Below are 22,057 nucleotides of genomic sequence, written 5' to 3'. Positions count from 1 at the left end.
TCCGGAGTCAAAGGCGGCGGCATCGGGATCCCGGTCCCCTGGGTGTTCTGACCCTGGTTGTTCTGCCCCTGCTGGTCAGAACCACGCCTGGTGTTCACCATCTGATTTTGGACAAAAGATTTCACGAGTAAGGATATAGCAGGAATAAATTCAGATGGATATGATAACTCTTTGCGGAAAAAGACTCAGCCATGATAAAGTAGACAGGATAGAGTGGACTGTTTTACCCCCAACGATCTAACTCATTTTATTAATTAGTTAACTTTAACATCAGAGTGATTTTCTTTAAACAAATTTAAACTCCTAAGCTATGCAATCAGGCAAAAATCCAAATCAAACATGTAGCATAATAACAAGCAGACAATTTTTTTTTCACAACTTAGCCGAGTTTAACAAAAGACTCGACTAACACAACGCGTCGCAGAACGTGCTATCGTATTATTATAAAAGGGTCACCTAGCTAATACTCATGGTGGTCAGATGACTGATTCAGGCCAAAATCTACGAAAACTATTCTTCAGAGAGAGAAATCAAGGCAAGAAGGGTAAAAGTCATAGAAGTCAAGGGGTATAATAGTAAAATAGTTTCAGCAGACAAGGATTGGAGAGAAGAAGTCCTAAAACTTGACCAGTTCTATCTAGGCTTCGTCCTTACAGTCGATACGGCTCTGATACCACTCTGTAACACCCGGTTTATAAAAGAACATAAACCGAGCAATCATATACGTGCCAGGATCAAGTCACACGTATATACAACAGAATGAACAGTATATCATAGCACATATCACGTAAAAAGATATAATAAAGCGAATACGAATGTTATTTATTACAATAATGACAAAAATGTCTGATACAGCGGAAGCGAAGTACAAAATACGATAAAGCTCTCCGGAGCTGAAGCAGGGCACCACAGGGACGTCGACTGGGAGACGAACACCTAGAAGTCCTCGTAGTCCTGGTAGCGCTGGACGAACTCCCTCGTGTCGGCAGGAACTGAGCAGCAGTAGCGTAGCCAAGAGGAAAAAGTAGAGAAGAGGCAAGAGTGAGTACACAACTTGTACTCAACAAGTATAACACAAACTATGAGGCTCTAGGCTGGCTAACTCAACTGCAATAGCTTTTAAGTGTTGGCAAAATTTTATTAAAACTATTTACTACAAGTTGATGAATTACCATTAACCCAGTTACATAGTAATTAATCAAGTTTAATCATGTATCTACTGAAAAACCAAACCAAAACCAAGCCACCAAGGTAACCCCGAGAAGCACCTCCCTCGTCGGAAAGAGATAACTTCACTAATCAAAAGGAGGATCTGGGCCGCTCATAACCGTGAGCACGGCTAGTATACCAGTTTTACACTCTGCAGAGGTTGCACATCTTTACCCACAAGTCGTGAGCTACGCCAGAGGTTCATCACACTTCCTTAGGTGAGATGACTAGCGACTCACTACGAGGCCGTTACAAAGAATCTCGTTGGTAAGGCGTAACCGCGAGAGATAGGTCAGCGACGATGGGGCCCACCTCCGGGGGTACAAGCACAGGAGCGCAATCCAAGCATAGACCAAGCCGGAGGAGCAGGGACCATTGAAGCTTACTACTCTTGTCCCGCAGGTAAGTTACTCCAAACCAAAAAGACCTAATTAATAAGCCAAGTCTATCCCATTCTAGCCTTGTGGTAGCGCTGTTGTCCCAGGATGTCGCTCTATGAACCAGTCCTTATGGAGAGTGGCCAACCAGGCAGTAAGCACCGTGCTGGCCCCTTAAACCATGTTTCTACAAAAACCATCTTTTAATGAGACGTGAGCCACTCAAGCCACACAGAGTGCCACTCTCAGAATTAAGTTCAAGTAAACCATTAATCAATTTAATTAAAAAGGACCAAAGTGTGTTATAGCGCAGCAACCTAGCACAACTAACCAAAATGCAACCCAAAGGTATATTTAAAGGATATAAACTGGCTAGGAAATCCTTAAAGGCATACAGTATTAAAATGCAGTATGAAAATGTATTTAAAAGTGATGGGTTGTTCATGTTATACTTGCCTTCCTCGTACTGCTCTGGCTGCTGCTCAAACTGCTCCGAAGATGGCTGCTCCGGGTACTGGTACTGGGGCTCCTCAGATGGATCAACGTCTACTCACGAACACATGGCCCAAAACAATGCCACAATAATAAGCATACAAGCAAACACTAGCAAAAACTAAGAAACAGTACAACAATACATAAAAACAGCAAGAAAAACTAAGCTAAAACTATTCTACGCATTACAACGATCGCGTGGACATAAAGAACGCTAAAAACGGAGCTAAAACGCGTATTCTAGGCCAAAAACAAGTTCTAGGGGCTTATTTGTAAGAAAAACAGGGTTCCAGGGGCTTTTCTGCTAAAACCGAGGGCTAAAACATAATTATCCATTAGTTCCAGGGTCTAACGCGTAAAACTGCCAAGGGTGGACGGCGGGTTTGATTTCTGGAAAACTCAGGGGGGTTCGTGCAAAATTTTGGGCTTAACTGCAATTATTTTTCAAAGGCGGTGGACTGCGGGTTAATTCAGCAGAAGACTGAGGGCTCTTTAGCAAAAAGTCAAGGCCGAACTGGTATCTTTGATTCCAGGCCATTGGATCTGGATCTAACGGTTTAGATCTAAGGTCCTCGGGATCTAATCGTGGCCATTCATCCGAGATCGGGCGGCTGGGGGTTTTGGGCGCACGGGGCGGCGGCGCAAACCGCCGGAGACCAAGCTCCGCGGCGGCGCTGCGCGAGAGCTCGCCAGACCTGGCCAAACGTGGCCGTCCGGGGGTCAAATCGACCCGTTCTTGGGTCTGGGGTGACCTACAGGGCACGTGTAGTCCACCTGGGCTCTAAACGGAGCTCGGGGAGGCTCGGCTGGGGTTCCTCGACGGTGAGGGCGGCTTGACGGCCACGGAGTTCGCCGGGGTTAACGTGGTCTGGCCCCTACGGTGCGCCAAGGGCGAACCCATCTAGCGCAAAAGGGATGGCGGGGCTTGGGTTGCTTACCAAGGGTTGGTCCGGGTGGGGCGTGACGAAGGTGGCGCCGGCGGCGAGGTCCGGCAGCGGACGCGGGTGGAGCTTCGTGGTCCGAGCGGCGCTGGGCTCCTCCGGGCTTGGATCCCCTCGAATCAAAGTGCCTAGATGCTGCAGAAGTGGAACGGGGTCAGGGAGGGCATGAACGTCAACGGCGGCGAGGAAACCAGCGGCGGCGCAACTCACCGGCGACGATGCGGGTCGAAATTCCGGCCGTGGCAGGGGCGGATTCGGGGCAAGCGGGCTTGGGGAAAGCTCCTGGTGGCACGGCGGAGTTGTTGCGGGGTCTTGCGGAGTTGGTGGCGCAGCGGTGTGGCGTGGCCGCGGCGGCGCTGAGGGCTCTGCGCGGCGGAGCGAGTAGAGCGGGATGGAGGCGGCGCTAGGGTTCGTGGGGCGGCGCTCTGTTGGATTGGGAGAGGCGCAGGGGGGTCGTGGGGTGCTAAATAAGGGCCGGCGGGGATCCTGGGGGGTGCGTGCTTGGTGGAGCCACGGCGGAGATTGCGGCGATTTCCGTTGAGCGCGCGGGGGATGCGGGAGGAGGAAGGCGACTCTGACTAGCGGGCCCGGCGTGTCGGTGGCGGAGCGCGCGGCGTGGGCTGAGCGGGGTGACGCGCGGAGCGGGACGGGGCGCGTGCGCGCGGAGGAGAGGAGTGGGCCGCGTGCGAGCTGGGCCGAAGCGGAACGCGGGCCAGGCTGAGGTGGAGTTCGGGCCGCGGCGCGAGCTGGCCGAAGTGGGCCCGCGGGAAGGGAGAGGGAGGAGTGGGCTTGGGCGGTTGGGTTCTTGGGCTGGGTTAGTGTGGGGTTTGGGTTTGTTTTTTTTTCTATTTCTATCTCACTTCTATTTCTAATTCAAACAAAGTTTGAATTCAAATACAATTTGAATTCAAACCACACTCCAATAAAAGTATGCACCAGCATGAATGCACAAAAAAATTTAAACCTATGATAAAATTTTAATTACTTATAGAACAAAAATTAGATTAAATGCCAACTAAACACAATAAACCTTAGAAAATTAAATAAAGCAAATTAAATTTATTAATAAATGCTGAAATTTAAATTAGGGTGTTACACTGCCAGAAGAAGTTGGGGGCGGTTGGTGGCTCGGGCAGGCCGACCGACCTACCTGGTCGGCCGACCTGGCCCGTGGGCCCCACCACCTCAACCTTGGCACGTGACATCTCCCCATTGGTCCCCTACGTCGGTTGTGAAGGCTTCACCCCGTGGCTCCCTGCTATAAATACAAGGGGGGATGGGGGGTGGAGAATAGGACACATACACACACCTCTCATCTCCTCTCTTGCATTCCTTGCATAGTCTTTAGGCTTAGTGGAGTTTAGGAGAAGTCTTTGAGTCATCGAGTCGCCGGAGTTGCTCGAGAGTCTGGTATGGGTTCATCGCTAGCCCTCTCTTGTAATATTCGGTCGTTTGTAATAGAATTAGACTATGGTTACTGATATCTACTTGAAGTATATTCTAAGTTATCAAGTATATGCTTCTTGTCATGGTTGTGTTATTATTCAATGCTTGCATTGCATGATCGCCCTGTGCTGGAGATGGTTAGTCTTTTGTTCTTAGAACTCTATCAACTGCTCCAGTATTCGTATGATTGCTCTAGTGTGATGTCTGTCCATCCGAAGGGTGGGGGCTCCGCGCGGGACACTAGAGTATCCCTTACTAGCATAGATGTGGTGTCTAGATTAGCTAAGAGTTGCAGGATGTCAACTATACCCACGATTTGTAGAGGTAGCCGGCAGGTGGTGACAGCCCTGTTCGAGCCTTTTAGTAATCCTCCACATTCGGTATGGGGGGTAGGAGGTACATAAAGTCGCCGGGGTGTACGGGCTCCTCCCGTTACTTCCATAGTGATCTCCCTGTTGTGTAGTTTAATCTCTGACGAGCTAACCAATGAGAAAGTGTAGACATAGCTTGACTAGCACAGCTGACTCGAGCTCTGACTTTTACCTTGCTCCCGGCCTAAAGCATCTTTTATCTTTCTTTTATCTTTTATTTATCCAAGAGGGTAGTTTGTGTGTGTGTCACACTACCTCCTACCATGTTATTATCTTACCCCTGTTATGCATGAGAATATCCAATCTAGATAGAGTTCACCAACTAATCTATATATCTTCTCACTCGTCGCCTTCCCTGTGGAAATATAAATGACACCCCGGTATACTCCCGGGTAAAATGCTACAGCGGTATTCTGTGCGCTTGCGGATTTATTCGTGGTTCATGAAATACTGCCACCCCAAATTGGCGTCTGCGGGCGTCATCGCTGGTGACATTGATAGGCGCCAACAATAGTAACATCCCATGTGAGCACTGAATAAAAGCCGTACATCTCGGGTTTTTTTTTCTGAAGTTATTTCAGGTGCAATCAGTGTGGCGTATCCAATTGTATTATTTTTCTGGGATTCTACCCGAAAAAGAGGTCTTTTCAGATACCGGATCTGATCAATCCTACAAATAATCTGAAGGATGAAATCTGATGCCACATCTTAAATCCTTAATTCCAAATCTATGCTCGGGGGCTACTCGCGGCAAAATGGATTTTGATTTAAGGCTCAGGGGCTGCGGGATATGTGCATCAGAGATTTATTTTTCAATTTTTTTTTGAAAAATAAAGAAGGAAAAAGACTGAAGTGACCCTCAGCCTAATTCTGCGATTCAACCTAAGGCTCGGTGTCTACTCCATATGGAGCGCGAGTACTTCGTGCACCATATATGATCAGGATTTCGGGGCTTGAGCACCTCACAGTCTCGGAGCAACCAGAAGTACTTGAAGGACTACTCGACGTATTGGAAGGAAGGCCCAGAAGCAACCAGAAAGGATGTTCTGGCTACTTGAAGTACTCGAAGACGCCCAGCCATGTCTTGACGACTGCAGGACTCGGCTACGAAGAGCTCGGGGGCTTGTCAGATCCGGGGCAGCGGGACTGCTTATAGGCATAGAATGTTCTAGAGTAAGGGATAGTTTATGGATGTACGTTACCTCTTTTGTAACTATCCGAATAGGCGTAGAACTAGCTACAGTACAAAGAAAACTACCCGATTGTGTTGTAGTAGAATTCCAACTGTACTCGGCTAGGACATTCCATGTAACCCTGTCCCCCGGATATATAAGGGCAGGCAGGGACCCCCTCCAAACAATCATCAATACCTAAGGCAATACAAACCACTACACAGGACGTAGGGTATTACGCAACTCGCGGCCTGAACCTGTCTAAATCTTTGTGTTCCTTGGACCATCGAGTTCCAGAGCAGTCGATCCCTACCTACAAACCTTACTGCTAAGGGTATCCCTGAGCAGGCTTGGCGGTAAACACCGACAGATAGCTTACATAGTTTTCCATCAGGAAAACTACACAAGCCGCATCCTTGTCCTTAATATAAGGGCACAACCTACTCGCCTAGCTCGAGAAGGTGTATGGATACCTTTACTAGTTGTCCATCTTGGGTAACTCGACGGAGTTCATCCTCACAGGTCAACTATAAGGAACTCTAGCCTTGCTGTAAAGGCAAAAGTACTCGCTTGCTCGAGTATGTTATGGATACTACTACATTTTGTCCATCTTGGGCAACCCGACGGGGTTCGTCTTAATAGGTCAATCTTTGCAGTTACTCCAGTCTAAAAGTTAGACACCTTACTCGCTCCGCTCGAGTAATTTTTAGATATCTTTCTGGCATTTATGTCTTGGATAGCCCGACGGGGTTCATACCTAACAGTTCTGCCTTAAGGATTACTCCAGTCCTTAGATAAAGGACACCTTACTCGCCTTGCTCGAGTAATTTATGGATATCTCTTCGACATTTACGTCTTGGGCAACCCGACGGGGTTCGTACCTAACAGTTTTGTCTTATGGATTACTCCAGTCCTTGGTCAGGACACACTACTCGCTGGCTCGAGTAGTTTATGGATATCTTTACATGTTTTTTCTATTTGGATAGTCGGACAGGACTCATCCTAACTGATTAACTTTAAAGATTACTCCATACGAGTATTCTACTCGATTGATCGATTAGTTCATACTTATCCTACGATATCAGAACTTACTTCTGAAGACACACCAATAGGATACAAGCTATGAACAGCAACGAAATCTTACTGAAGATTACAAGAGTTGTTACAAGCAATTTACTCTATCATATTCTTCAGAATTTCCTCAGCAATCACATCTGATTCTTTACAATAGTCCCAGAATTTCTCATCAGAGCAATTGGGAGCTATTCCTTTAGCTATCGGAGCTAAATTAAACTGAGACAAGTAAGATTTGACAACTCCTATCATATGGGTCAGATAATTCTTGGAGGTAGCTGTCATAACATCAAAAATCTTCTTGGGAGCTTCTTCTAAGCGCTCCACCAAGGACTTGCTATTTGACGACCCCTCTTCAGAATCAATCGTCTCCACAAGGACTTGAGCTGCTGCTACCAATCGAGCGTGGTCATCTGGAGAACTTGGTGGAAGGATATTTCAGTAATTATTATTGACAAAGCAAATATCAAGACAACAGACCGAGTTCTCACAAGCTTGAGCAGTCTGCAATTGTTCTTGAAGCCTGGAATTTTCTTCTTGAAGCTTTGACCTTTCTTCTTCAAGGCTCTTAATTTATAGCCTCATATCACAAAGTTCTAGATGATGCTATTGGTTTGCTTCATAAAACTTGTTCTGAGCAGCAAGAGATTCATCCAGTCGTTTGGCAATCATGGCATTTTGGTTCTCCAGGGTTTTCCGATTACCTATAGTCTTATACAAAGCCTGAGACTTCAAGAAAGATTGATTGGCAACATCCTATGACATACAAGGCAAGACTGGTCAGATGTCAATAACTACTCGAGAAAAACAAATAGCAACAGAATACTCACCTTGGTATATTTGAAGCTCCATTGCATATAATCAGCAAGCTTCTTCACGTTGTCTATAGACAGCAGTGGATCATCAAACAGTTCTTTCGCCATCTCCTCCTGGGTTGACTGAGGCATAGATTGAAAAGGCACTAGTCGAATGGTAGGACCTCTCGATCCTTCAGCTGCACTACTACCAGTCCCACCGGCAATGGAGGCTCCTTCAGCAGCCGCAGGAGTATGATCAGGTGCTTCAAGGTTTGGCTCCTTTGATTTTCCAGCCATGTCTACATTTGGCAAACCGGCAACTGGGTTCTCGATTAACCCAATTACAGGTGACTCAGGGGCTGATCGACTAGTTCCCTCTGAACTACTCGACACCCAGTTGCGGAAATCTTGAATCTGTTCCTTCTCATGCGCCGGGAGATATTGGATCCTAGCCAAGCAAGATTCTGAATTAAAAACTATGGCAAACAGGATGAAATCAAAAGAATATCAGATCCTTACTGGCCGGCATCGAGACGAGGAACTTTCCTCTGCAACAAAGATCCGGGAGTTGCCTTCCGTTTCTTACTGCCATCAGAGTCAGAATCTATAGACGTCGGAGGCATACAATACCAGGACTTATAATTTTTCTGCAAAAGAAGCAAAGAATTCGTCAGAAGATCAAAAATGTTAACTACAAGTACTAGACATGGTTTTCAATCCACATACCCATGCATTCTCGGGAGGATTGTTTGCCCAGAAGAGCGTTGGAAGCTTTAGAGACTTGTCAAAGTTGTCGAGTACCTTGCAGCACCTCTTGACTACCTCCGACTGAGTCATTGGTTCTGGAGACATTCTGGTAGGGTCTTGTGTGCCTTCATATCTGAACGCGGGATGCTTCCGATGCTGGATAGGCTGGACCCGACGGCTTACAAAAGAAAAGACTACATGATCACCAGTGATTCATTTATTTTTCAAATGAGCAATGGCTTTCAGGATGCAATCAACTTGCTCGCCACTAGGTCCTTTACTCGACCAGCTCTCTTGGACTTGGGGGCCCCAGGAATTCTTTCTGGTAGGGGAGATTCGAAGTTTCCAACATGAAACCAGAATTTTTTCCACTAGACTCCTTTGCCCGATGGATAAGCCAAGTACTCGTCTCGAGTCTCAGGACAGAGTACTAATTCACAACCCCCGACAACGGTGGGTTTGGTGGAATTCGGAATGGGGACAAGGGTGAAAAAGTGTTGGAAAAGGTGAAAATGCAGAAGAATGCCAAGGAATGCTTTGCAGAAATGGGTAAAAATGGAAAGATACAAAATAGAATGAGGAATCAGATGATGCAGTTGGATTCCCCAAAACTGCAGAAGAGCATAGAAAAATTCCGATACGGGAAGCACAAGACCATGTTCCACAAAGTCACGGAATACAATGGTCTCGAGGGTACCTTCCATGGGGTAATCCTCTCCTTCCCCTGCACGCCATTGGATCACACCTTGAGCCTGGAGGACACCCAAATTCTCCAATTCCTGCACTGTTGCTTCAGACATTTTGCTCTTGTACCAAGCGGTTGATATATTGGCGACGGATTCCTCTTCAACCTTGGATTTGTTCTTCTTGGGAGCCATCTCAAAGTCACGAGTTTTGACTCGGGGGCTACGAGAGGGGCTATGAATCTCACTGAGAAGGGACAAGTGTGAATCTAGGTTTGACGGCGGCCACGAGTTCAAGGGGTAAAATCCTCAGAAGTTTTTAGACGGATTTATATGGTCTCTGGTGACAATTCTGTGAATATTTGGAATATCAACGGATGCTTTCCTTTTCAGGAAAGTTTCCATTTTACCACGAGTTTACTTTGATTCTTAAATCTAAATGGAGATATTTAAATTCAAGACTCGGGGGGCTGCGGAATATATGTATCAGAGATTTATTTTTCAAATTTTTTGGGAAATAAAGAAGAGAAACAGACTGAAGTGACCCTCAGCCTAATTCTGTGATTCAACCTAAGGCTCGGGGGCTACTCCATATGGAGCGCGAGTGCTTCGTGCACCATATATGATCAAGATTTCGGGGCTTGAGCACCTCACAGCCTCAAAGCAAACGGAAGTACTTGGAGGATTGCACGACATACCTGGAGGAAGGCCTGGAAGCAGCCAGAAGGATATTCTGACCACTTGAAGTACTCGAAGATGACCAGCCAAGTACTCGACGCCTGCAGGACTCGGCTACGAAGAGCTCGTGGGCTTGTCAGACCCGGGGCAGCAGGACTGTTTATAGGCATAGAATGTTCTAGAGTAAGGAATAGCTCATGGATGTACCTTACCTCTCTTGTAAATTAACCAAACAAGCGTAGAACTAGCTGCAGTACAAAGGAAACTACCCGATCGTTCTGTAGTAGGACTCCATCTGTACTCGGCTAGGACTTTCCATGTAACCCTGTCCCCCCGGATATATAAGGGTGGGAAGGGACCCCTCGAAACACATCAACACCTAAGGCAATACAAACCACCACACATGACGTAGGGTATTACGCAACTCGCGGCCCGAACCTGTCTAAATCTTTGTGTTCCTTGCACCATCGAGTTCTAGAGCAGTCGATCCCTACCTACAAACCTTACTGCTAAGGGTATCCCTGAGCAGGCTTGGCGGTAAACACCGACACCGGGCCCACCCCAACCTCCGTGCCTGCCCAGGCCGCAAGCCGTTGAAGGTGCTTGACCCTCAACATTGAGGCCTCATCGACGCACGTCCTTCTGGAGGTCACCTCGCGAAGCGACACGGCCTGGTTGGCAGCCTTGGCTGAGGCGCCGCTATTCTTCTTGCCCATACCCAATGGCGGACCCAGGAATTGAAACTAGGGTAGTCCTGACAAAAGAAATTCAAAGCACAATCTGTATAGCACTTTGGTAACAATATGGTATATAATGATCAAATCTATAATAACATAAGTAAAAAAATTCCTATAATACATTCAATTCGACAAATTGGTTTAGAACTCGAATAATTTACAATATAAAAGGTTGCAGCATCAATAAGTCTTTACATAAATAGAAGATGACAATACTAGTCTAGCCTAATGCTTTTGCTATATGATTCCTCGTGGCCATGAAAGTGTGAATTATGTCAACCTCACTTACATCAGAGAAAATTTCACCGTCAATAAAAGTGACCAAACAATCATTCATTAACTCATCACTCATGCGATTTCTCATTTAAGTCTTCACTAGATTCAATCCAAAAAATACTCTTTCGACAGTTGCAATTGCCACTGGTAGAATCAATGCCAATTTAAGGATCAAGAACACACAACAACAATTCAAATGGATGCACCAAATATTCAAATAATCACTCAATGTCTGAATTCAGAAACAATACAAATGGAACCAGTACTAAATGGAATCAATGGATTAGAGTGAGAGATAAAGAAGTACGGACCAGCAGTACCATCGGCAGGGGTGGGCCCAGGATTTGGGCGGTGGGTATTCGAAATTTCAAATGTTGGCCAAATTTTTTTTTTGAGTGCTCAAAGTACACACATGCATTCCGCTGTTGCATGTAATTGAGAACCGATAACATAAATTGTTCATAATTTGAAAATTATTCAACACATAGATAATAGATGTACAAAATATTCAACCTATCAAAGTGGGATTATCTGAAATAAATAAAGTAGCAAATGACAATGATAAGGATGCTTACACATCTATACATTTTTCTATTTTTTCACAAATTCATGACCATAAGTAATAAAAAATTGTGAATGGATTTGTCAATCCTCTATTCACCTTGGTTCGCTAGTATGGCTCCTTGACACCTTGCTGTCTTCTCGGGCCGGCCTGTTCGGCTGCTCTCCGCGGCCCGGCCTCCACAGGCGGCCATGCCTGCGCCTCCCCCTGCTGGCTGCAGGCTGCTGCTCCTCCCTGGGGCCTGGGCGTCGCTGCGCAGCAGCTTGGCAGCAGCGCAGGCAGGCAGGCACCCAGGCAGGCACCCGACGGCCGGCAGGAGCGGGGGAGCGGTGCGCCCAGGCAGGGGCCAACGCTCGGCGGGACGCAGGAGTCAAGGGTCGAGACTGCGCGGCGTGGGATTGACGGTGGTGTCCGGCGCTGGTGGTCAGCGGCCGGCAGTGGGACGGGAGTTGGGGAGTTGGACGTCTGGTAGCGCGCACGTGGGCTGAGGTATGAGTGACAGACTCAGAGTTATTTTTCAAAGAAAAAAAGGACTCAGAGTTGGACTAGGTTGATTGTTGGGCTGTTTTATCCAATCTGGACCAAAACATCTCAGTACTAAAAATTTTAGAAGAAAGTTTTTTTCCTTCTTAATTTTGCGCCGAATCTGCTTTTCCTCCCTAAATCATGAAACCATTCGTCCAGCCCTATCAGACTCATGAAAGTGTTCACATAACCTCCCTAAACGGTTTGAGCTGGAGGTGGAAGCAGTTTTTCGCCTTTCCTTTTACTTTTATTTTGACTAAATTTTTAAAAAATCATAGTAAATCATAAAAACATAAAATAGAAAATTCAATTTTGTTGGACTCCACATAAATAGATCTATGCAGTGGTATACTTTAGTACAAATGTTTTGTTGTAGCTTTAGATATATACTTTTCTATAATTAATTTATAGCTACAGTCTCTATCGTTCAATTATTATGAAATTTTATGGTGAGCTAATAATTATATGGTTGAGCTATAGTAAAAATCTTATGATTATTGGATCATGTATGACAGAATTATTGATTTATCTAGATTTATCTATAGATCAGTCTAGATTTATCTATGTTTATATAGATAAATCTATAGCTTAGTCTTCAGCTCAATCATATAATGATTAGCCCACCATATAAATTTCACAATAACCGGACGAATGATACTATAGCTATAAATTAATTATAAAAAAGTATATATCTAAAGCTACAGCAAAACATTTGTATTGGAGTATACCATATAATATGTTCACTGCGTGGATCTATTTATGTGGATTTCAACAAAATTGGATCATGTATGACTGAGTTACTGATTTATCTAGGTTTATCTATAGATCTATCTAGATTTATCTAGATTTATATAAATAAATCTATAGCTTAGTCAAAGATGATCCAATAATTATTAATTTTTTACTATAGCTCAATCATATAATAAAATATTCTTTTATTTATTTTCTTAATTTAGTTTTCTGTTTCTTTGATAGTTGGAAGTTCCCCAAAAGTATGAAAGGCAGCCAAACATGATCCAATAATTATAAATTTTTTACTATAGCTCAATCATATAATGATTAGCCCACCATAAGAATTTTATAATAATTGGATGACAAAAATTGTAGCTATAAATTAATTACAGAAAATCATATATCCAAAACTATAGCAAAAAATTTGTTCTAAAATATACCATATAATATGTTCATTGCGTAGATCTAGTTATGTGGAGTCCAAAAAAATTAAATTTTTAATTTTCTAATATTTTCATTTACTATGATTTTTCAAAGATTCAGTCAAAATAAATATAAAATAAAAGGAGAAAAAGTGCTGCCACCTTAGCCGCAAACCGCTCAAGGAGATTATCTGAACGGTTTCATGAGTCTGAGGAGGCTGGACGAATGGTTTCATGTCTAGAGAGGAAAAGCAGATTCGACCTAAAGTCGAGGGAGGCAAAATAGACTTTTTTTTTTCAAAACTTTCAGATCAAAATTTAGGTTAGTTCTGAGCTTGAGAATCCTATATACTTTTGAAAAGATTTTTTCCTACCCTTCTTTCACTGTTTGAGATTCTTGCAATACTTACTAGCCATCTGATTTAGCTCCACCCCCATCTCGTCTTCCTCCTCTGGCCGCCCCTCCGCTGCCTCGTCTTCGTCCTCTGGCCGCGCGATTCGACTCCCTGCTCCCCGCTGTGCGCTGCTGCCGCGGCCGTCTCCACGCCTAGCTCCCCGCCGCGCGCTCCCGCCCTTCTTCCCATGCGTCCATCTATCCTAACGCGCTGTAGCTGCGCTCGCGCGCCGCCGCCACGGCAGTGCTCCGCCCAAGCATGTTGTCGTTGTGGCCGCGCGCCCCATCCCCTGCGCCTCCGTGGTTTCTTCTCTATGTTGCCGTCGAAAAAGACAAATTAAAAAAATATAAATCTAGATTTTGAGAAATATTGAATCTATTCTATTAAGATGTTGAATATATTATTCTTAAATGTTGAACTATTTTTTTTTTGAAAATATTGAATCTAATTTGGGACTAATGGGGATTATAAATATATAGGTTATACATCTTCCGGAAGTTATACAGGAGCCTGCATCCTGAGCCTACCCAAACTACCTATTGGGTCCGCCACTGCCCATACAGTTGTCGGTGCAGAAGATGTTTCACGCCTACCTGTGATAGCGCGAATGAGTTTGTCGTCCCTGAGCTTGCACATTTGTTGACGACCAAAATTGGCAACAACCGGTCTAACCGGTATTCACAAGCAGTCTGATCGGTCTGGAGTAGTGGACCGCCCGTGACCCACAGGCGGACCGTCCGCAAGTTTGAACATCCGAACGTTTTGGCTTGGTCATAGTGGTGTTCATGTTGGGATGTCTGAATCCGCGGACCATCCATAGGCGGACAGTCCGCCAGAGCAGTGGTGGAGCTCCTCATGCGATTGGGTCGGGCAGTTGCCCCGGCTACCTGCCGTTTCGGTGACACCCCCTCTCCCCTTGCTCATCTCATCCCTAAGTCCCAGCAATTGATGTATGTTCGTGGTGGCCGTCTGCGCATCGTTAACGACTCGCCGAAGGAAGAAGATGAACAGGACCATCAAGTGGTCGGCAGGGCGGCCGATGAATGGTCTGGGCCTTCTGACTAGATGGCCCAACGTAGACAGCAACCCAGGAGTGTAACACTATCCAATAGCCAACAGGGCCCAAGGGCAAAGGCCGAACTAAATAAAAGGCCCAGCAGCCAATCCCCGTTGCTTCTCTTGACCCGATGTCTCGATGATGCCAGACGAACTAGCTACAGTCAGCAGTGGCACACCCGCACATAACTAGCTAGAGCATGGAGAATTTAAGATAGGGAGAAGTGGAGATTACAAGAGGTCAGAGGACGGCTCTACACCTCCGCTTGCATTCGCCCATGGTTACAGCTTGCTTGTGCTGCGTTGGTAGCCTCATGGAGGTGGATGGATCAAAGAGCAGGGGAGCATTACCGTGCTGGAGCCCTAGACGGTGCTACTGCAACCTATAGGCACAGACACGGACGACATTCGGTGACTGAAATTGAGCAGCAACTTTTTGCCGCTTACGAGGTAAGATTAAATCTCGACCCTAGTATTGGCTTGGGTTCTGCCCCACCTAAATTTATGACCGAGCTTCACCACTACGGCAGTGAGATGTTCGGAAATCCAAACGCGTTGGCCTGTTCACAGTAGAGTTCCACGATCAGACATCCGAACCAAGTCGCGGACCATCCATGGTTAGTAGGCAGACAGTCCACCTAAGACCAACCGGTTTGACCAGTGGGTCTGACCGGTCCAATATAGAATCCGAGTATGATTAAAAAATTTCATAGATTTAGATCTATAAAAAAATTTGCAGGGCAATTCCTTCCCACCTATAAATATAAAAGCCATGACCGATTGAAATGATCCAATTGATCAAATACAGAATCTTTTATCCTTTTATTGTTTGCCCAAGCTTTTCCAATCTCTTACTTGATGTCCCTCCTTCGTCTCTGCGTCAATTGAGAGCATTCTAGGTGGCCTGCCTATCCTAGAACAAGCCTGCTGAAAGCATCTAGACCCCTAGTTTGTGTTTTGGTAATTAATGACAATGTTTATGGACTAACGATTTCATTTGAGATGATGAGCATAGGTTAGTCCATATATGAATGAGGTTTTGTTGATATCGTGGAATGTGTTGGTGATGATGTGCAAGGCATAAGCTCAAGGCAAAAGTATAACATCAGGCTTTTCTATTTTTGCCGGTCAAAAGGCAATTAGTGGATGAAATTGACCAGATTAATAGAAAAAATAGTCGTACTATCAAGAGGGGGTCTTTGTGCCTTTGCATGAACGTTCTCTAGTCCCATTTTGCTCAAATATTCTTGTTGCATGCATGAGGGCTAACAACGGTTGACAAAATGGAAACTTAGTTTCAAAAAGTTGTGTTGACTGCCTTGTGCGGACAGTCCGGCCTAGATAGGCGGACGGTCCACCACTCTCTGATATATTCGTCCAGAGACATGTTTGTCTCTGGTGGGCAAAACATTTGTAGAGCAGACGGTACGACCCTACTAGGCGGACGGTTCGCCCCTGTGTTAGAAAGTTCTCTAGAGACCTTGTTGACTCTGTAAGGAGCAAAATGTCAAGGGTGGACGGTCCGGCCCTTGTGGGCGGATGATCCGCCCTTCTAATCTGAAATCTTTACAGAGGCATGGTTGCCTCTATATGCGCTGAGATGTTGAACAGCGGATGGTTCACCCCTAGGGTGCGGACGGTCCGCCGGTCATTTGTCAAAAATGTCCAGAGACGATCGTCTCTGGTGGTCAAAAACTTTGTACTGTGAACGGTCCGCCCCTAGGGCGCGGACGGTCCGCCAGGGCTCCAACGGTCATTTTTGACACGCAATCATTGCACTCTGACTCACGGTTTTTGAACGGCGGACAGTCCGGTTTTTGAACTGTTGATTGTCGGCGATTGCGCAGTTTTCATGAGTTTAGAGTGTAACGACTGGATTTTGTGGGGAGGGCCATATATATCCCATGCCCGGCCTTGAGAGGCTGCTCTTGGCCACTTTGAAAGCTTACTTGATATACTTGGGCTGATTTTTCCCTCTCTCTCCCTCACTCTTTACTTAGGGATTGCATCTTTGTGAGTGTGAGAGCTTCCTAGTGCATTGCATGAAGAGTTTGAGCTTTGTGGTACTAAGAAATCTTCAAGCAAGCGTCATCGACTTGTTACTCTTGGGAGTTGCTGCTCCCTAAAGGGCTTGGAGAATGTGATTTCGTGGAGCCCTCCAAGGAGATTATTGAGGCGCTCCGAAATTGATTGTGAGAGGTTCTTGTGCTCACCTTGCCGGAGCGGTGAAGAGCAACTCTAGTGGAATCGAGGTTTGGAGAAGTTCATTGATTCAAGCCGGCTCAGGATCAAGAGATTTCTTGATAGAGGAGCGGTTGACTCTTTAGATCCACCTCAACGTGGATTAGGGGTGACCGGCAAGTCATCGACACTACGAAAAAAAATTCTTGTGTCAAACTTGGTTACTTCTCTAGCTCATTTCATTTATTGCAATTTACTTGAGCTCTTTACTTTACTAGTACATGAATTGTGCCTTGTCATCCTAGGTTGCAAACCAAACTAGTGATAGTTGTAGCTTGACATAGAGCTCTCTTTTAATTACTAATTAATTTTTTTAGTGTTTGTGATTTTAGTTTAAACCGCCTATTCACCCCCCTTTAGTCGGTGTTCTTGATCCTACACCTGCGTGCGCCTGCCCCAACGGGTCTTCCCGGACGAGCATTCGTTGGTCCTTCGCTTGTCTGCCCGGTGAAACTGGTTTGACCGCTTCCTATAATCGGTCTGACTGGTCTACACAAGAGGTGCTGCAGGAAGCTCCTCCTCGCGCCGCACGAGCGAGTGTGTTCATCTGTTGACCTCCAAAAATGTCAACATACTTTTTGGTGACTCCGCTAGGGAAAAGAAAAAATCAATCGGATACTATAGCCGGTAATATACCTAAACCTAGATGTCGCCAACATCCAGAGGTTGACTTTTGAGCAACTTTCGGCCGAGCATCAGAAAGCTATTGATGACATCTAGAAGAAGATCAGAGAACAAAGTGAGAAGGAGATCCAAAGATGTGAGAAAGAAGCCATGAAGCATTATATATCGCACTTCTCCAGCGATCGACAAGGGAAGGTCATGAAGCTCAAGAATGTCACCTTCGACTCTTCACAATTTGAGGTAAAATTCGATGGGAGTAAATAGCCTATTCTTGATTTAGAAGTAGCTAATATGATCGATAATGTTGTTGCTTCTCATGTGAATAATAAGTTGGAATTTGTGGGTCAGAATATTCATAGTATGTTTGATGATCACATTAGCCAAATAGAAGCTAATCGTGGTATGAAGTCTATCGGTATCAGTAATGGTAAACATGCATCTACATCTAGTACCGATAAGACAACGGGCGGTTCAGCTAGTGAAAAAATTCCAACTACTATTGCTATGGTGACTAATTCGGCTAACCAGCATTCCCGAAATAATGAGCCAATACCACATCATACAACATTGTATAGCTCAACACCTAATGCAAATACGCTATCTGGGTTGGCAAGTTCGTTGCAATATATTCCTGCACCACCGAACTTTTCTCAACCCTATGATACACCTACTGTAAATTGGCCTAGGGCCGAAGATTTTGGATCTGGCAGCACTAAAGATGAAGTTATTAAGATCTTTAGACAAACTTTTGGTGTAGATCCGAAAGGTAAATGCTGATCATATCAGAAACCATACCCTGATGAATATGAGTATGTTGCATATCCTCAGGGGTTTAAAATTTCTAAATTTGTTAAATTTACTGGTGATGATAGTAGAACTACATTAGAGCATATAGGTCAATTTATTATACAATGTGTGAAGCTAGCACTAGTGATATCTACAAATTGAGGTTGTTTTTTTTATCTCTATCGGTGCTGCATTTACTTGGTTTATTTCATTGCCACCCACTTCATTTCACACTTGGGCACATTTAGAGCAAAGATTTCATGATTATTTCTTTATTGATGAAACTAAATTGAAATTGTCACATCTTACATCGGTTAAGCAGAAGTTGCATGATGGTATTTTTGAATATATTAGAAGATTTAGAGATATTTGAAACCGATGCTATAGTTTTACAATTTCTGATAGAGATTTGGTTGATCTAGTTTTTGCTGGTTTACTTGATTTTCATAAAGAGAAGCTATATCGAAAAGAATTTCTAGATGTTAGTCAAGCTTTGCAAAAAGCTCTGGCTAATGAAAGCCGAGCTAATGAAGCTAGAAATTTGCAAAAATCCAATGAAAAGCCTAATCGTCATGTTTATGCACTTGCTTGTGATTCAAATTGTTCAGACAGTGAGGGTAAAGATGTTTATTCTGCTGAGTTTATATGGCCTTCTAGCGATAAACCTTGCACTTGTGGTTCTCTCAAGCTGATTCAGAAAAATCGCCAAGATAATATTAAGTTTACCTTTGATGTGTCCAATTGTGATAGCATATTTGATGAATTATTGAGAGGACACATTAAATTGTCTCATGCTATCCTGTCACCTAATGAGTTTAAGCGGCATGCTTACTGCAAATGACATAATTCATTTTCTCATGCAACTAACAATTGTAATATATTTCGGAGACAAATTCAATCGGCCGTTAATGAAGGTCGATTGGTCGTTCCACAAATGCAAGTTGATCATAATCCTTCCCCATTGCAAACTATTGAATTGCAGAATCCTAAGAAATCAAGGAAGTTCTACAAAGATCTGAACCTACAAAGAGGAAAAATGTAATAGTTGGTGAAGCAAGATCTGTACCTTTGAAACAGGACAAGGAAGTTCTAGTGAAGAAATTCCTTAAAACTTCATCAAAAAAATTTAACGCTCGGGGGGCAAGGACTGAAGAGAAGCTCCAAATCTGCAAAGACCGGTCTGACCGGCCCCTCTAGGGGTTCTGCAAGACTTCTTAGGAACAAGAAGGAGGGAAGGCCGAGTTTTGAGGAACTACTGGCCAAGTATAAGAAGGAAGGAGCCACTCAAAAGCAGAGTAGGCGGCTAAGTCAAGCTAAGAATATGAAGCCATCACCAGGACATCGTGAGCAACCAGATTCTCATTCACGTCAAGGTAATTATGTTGTTGTGCCATATTCATTTGGTGAGCCAGTTGTTCCCTAGTTTTGGTCGTATCCTTGCTATTATACCCCTTTGGTCTATGGTAGCATGTATATGCAGCCATATTTCATTCAATATCCTTCTACATATCCAAATTATGGTACTTCACAAAGACCGATTGTTACTAGCAATAATCTGGTCGAAAGCAATCTTGGTTGCAACAAGGAGGATGAGAAGAACATGAAGCAAGACTTAAAGTATTTACAGCCAAGGTGGCGTCCCTCAGGTTTGTCTCATACTCAAAAAAGAAGGCTGCAACGGATTCACTTGAAAGAGTCAATGGAACAATAAGTGGAGGTTGTGCCAATGAAGTCAGCAACCACAAAGAAAGTATGGCAGCCTAAGCAGATTGTTTCAATATCAACTTCAATAAAGCAAGTCATGGCTGATAGTGTCTATCGTCCTCGGAACGAAATATGGCCGATGAAGTGTTAATCATTGTTCTTAGACAATTTTGGTCCTGAAGATTATTTTTTGGCATGCAAGCATTGCCATAAAAAATATGGGGCGCATATGTTGATGATCAAAATTGGCAGCAACATGTCTAACCTGTATTCACAGGCGATTTGACCAGTCTGGAGTAGCGGACCATCCGCGACCACAAGTTTGGACATCCGAACGTTTTTGCTTGGTCACAGTGGAGTTCATGTTCGGACGTCCGAATCCGCATACCTTACGATTCTTATAGGTAGAAAGTTCGTGATTCTTATAGGCAGAAAGTTCGTGAGAGAGATGTTCGGATATCCAAACGTCTTGGCCTATTCACATTAGAGTTCCACGATCGGACATCCGAACCAAGCCGCGAATCGTCCGCGGTCTGTAGGCGGACAGTCCACCTAAGGCCAACCGGTCTGACAGGTGGGTTTGACCGGTCCAATACAAAATCTGAATATAATTAAGGATTTTCATAGATTTAGATCTGCAAAAGGATTTTTACGGGCCAAGTCCTTCGTACCCTATAAATATGAAGGGCCACGACTGATTGAAGGGATCCTATCGATCAAATACAGAATCTTTTATGTTTTTATCTTTTCTTCTAGCTTATTCAATCTCTTGTTGTTCCTACTTTGTCTCTACGTTGATTGAGGACGTTCTAGATGGCCTGCCGATCCTATAACAACCCTGCATGCGCTTGCCCCGACAGGTCTTCCCAGGCGAGCGAGCGTTCGTTGGTCCTTTGCCGGTCTGCCCGGTGAAACCAGTCTGACCGCTTCTCATAACTGGTCTGACCAGTCTACGCAGGAGGTGTTGCAGCATGCTTCTCGCGCTGCACAAGCAAGTGCATTCGAGTGTTGACCTCCAAAAAATGTCAACACACATCCCCTATCCCCGGTGGCAAGGCGGGGCCACGAGGGCAGCTGTGGTGGAGCTGAGGCCTGAAGTCAAGCGGCGGAGGCACGGCGCGGCGCGGCGCTCTAGTCGGGCCACGGTTGGATCGAGCCGAAGAGAGGTGTGAGATGGATGGCCTAAAAGTTGCGGTTGTTGGACAAGATTTATTTTTTTCTTAATGTTGGTTAGTTAGCATCTGCTGACTATCTTGCCCTTAATATATCATTTAATACTCAACTTCATGAACATAGGGCATGATGTCCGTCCACCAAATTTTAAATTACAACATAATAACAAGTCATATGAAGCGAAGTGATCAAGTTTTGGTAGTTGTGAGGTAAGGTGAGATGTGTTTACAGGTTATCCTGGACCCTTAAAATTTTAGGAATAATATTTTTTTTTTGCGGAGGATGTAATGTGTTTCTGTTCCTCTTCGGCTTGCAGCCTACTTTCTTCTTGACTTTGGCCATAGCATGCTTAGAGACCTCACATGCTCGCACACTGGAGTTCTCACCATACTCTCATTGACCTCTTACCTCAGGCCACAACCATATTGGTGAGACTTTGTCTCTGATGCACAATTGCATACTAGACTACAGTAGGTAATAGCCCGTGTGTTGCCACAGGCATATATTTTAAATGAAACAACAATAATTTACTAAAAAGAAATAATACAAAACACTTGATGATGAGGTCAGCATGGATACGCACAAACATAAGATGCTGGCCAATAGGCTAAAACACACAATCCAAATTGCTAAGACAAATTGTCATCATGTTTTGCCTTGGTCAAAACATATTTACAATCCACTTACAACAAGAAGAACTCCATTTCTAGCCTCATTTTTTTCATGTTATTTTATTAATAAGATATATTTACAAAATTTACCATTTATATGCACTTTCAATTTTCTTAATTATTGGAATAAATGATTTATTTAAAATTTGGAAAAAGTCTATTTTAC

At 44.5% G+C, this 22,057-nt stretch overlaps 1 protein-coding gene across 1 annotated transcript in view; it reads right to left on the bottom strand.

Moving 5' to 3' along the window:
- LOC120674766 overlaps positions 1–10,703 on the bottom strand; it is a 61,596-nt gene extending 50,893 nt beyond the window's left edge. The window contains exon 1 of the mRNA XM_039955894.1: positions 10,539–10,703. Coding sequence (XP_039811828.1) covers positions 10,539–10,703 — 165 coding nt within the window. The remainder of the gene's footprint in view (positions 1–10,538) is intronic.
- Between the last annotated feature and the right edge of the window lie 11,354 nt (positions 10,704–22,057).

This window comes from Panicum virgatum, chromosome 5N (genome assembly GCF_016808335.1).
Source record: "Panicum virgatum strain AP13 chromosome 5N, P.virgatum_v5, whole genome shotgun sequence".
In the NCBI taxonomy this organism is placed as follows: domain Eukaryota; kingdom Viridiplantae; phylum Streptophyta; class Magnoliopsida; order Poales; family Poaceae; genus Panicum; species Panicum virgatum.
This window is presented reverse-complemented; position numbering and strand designations above follow the sequence as displayed.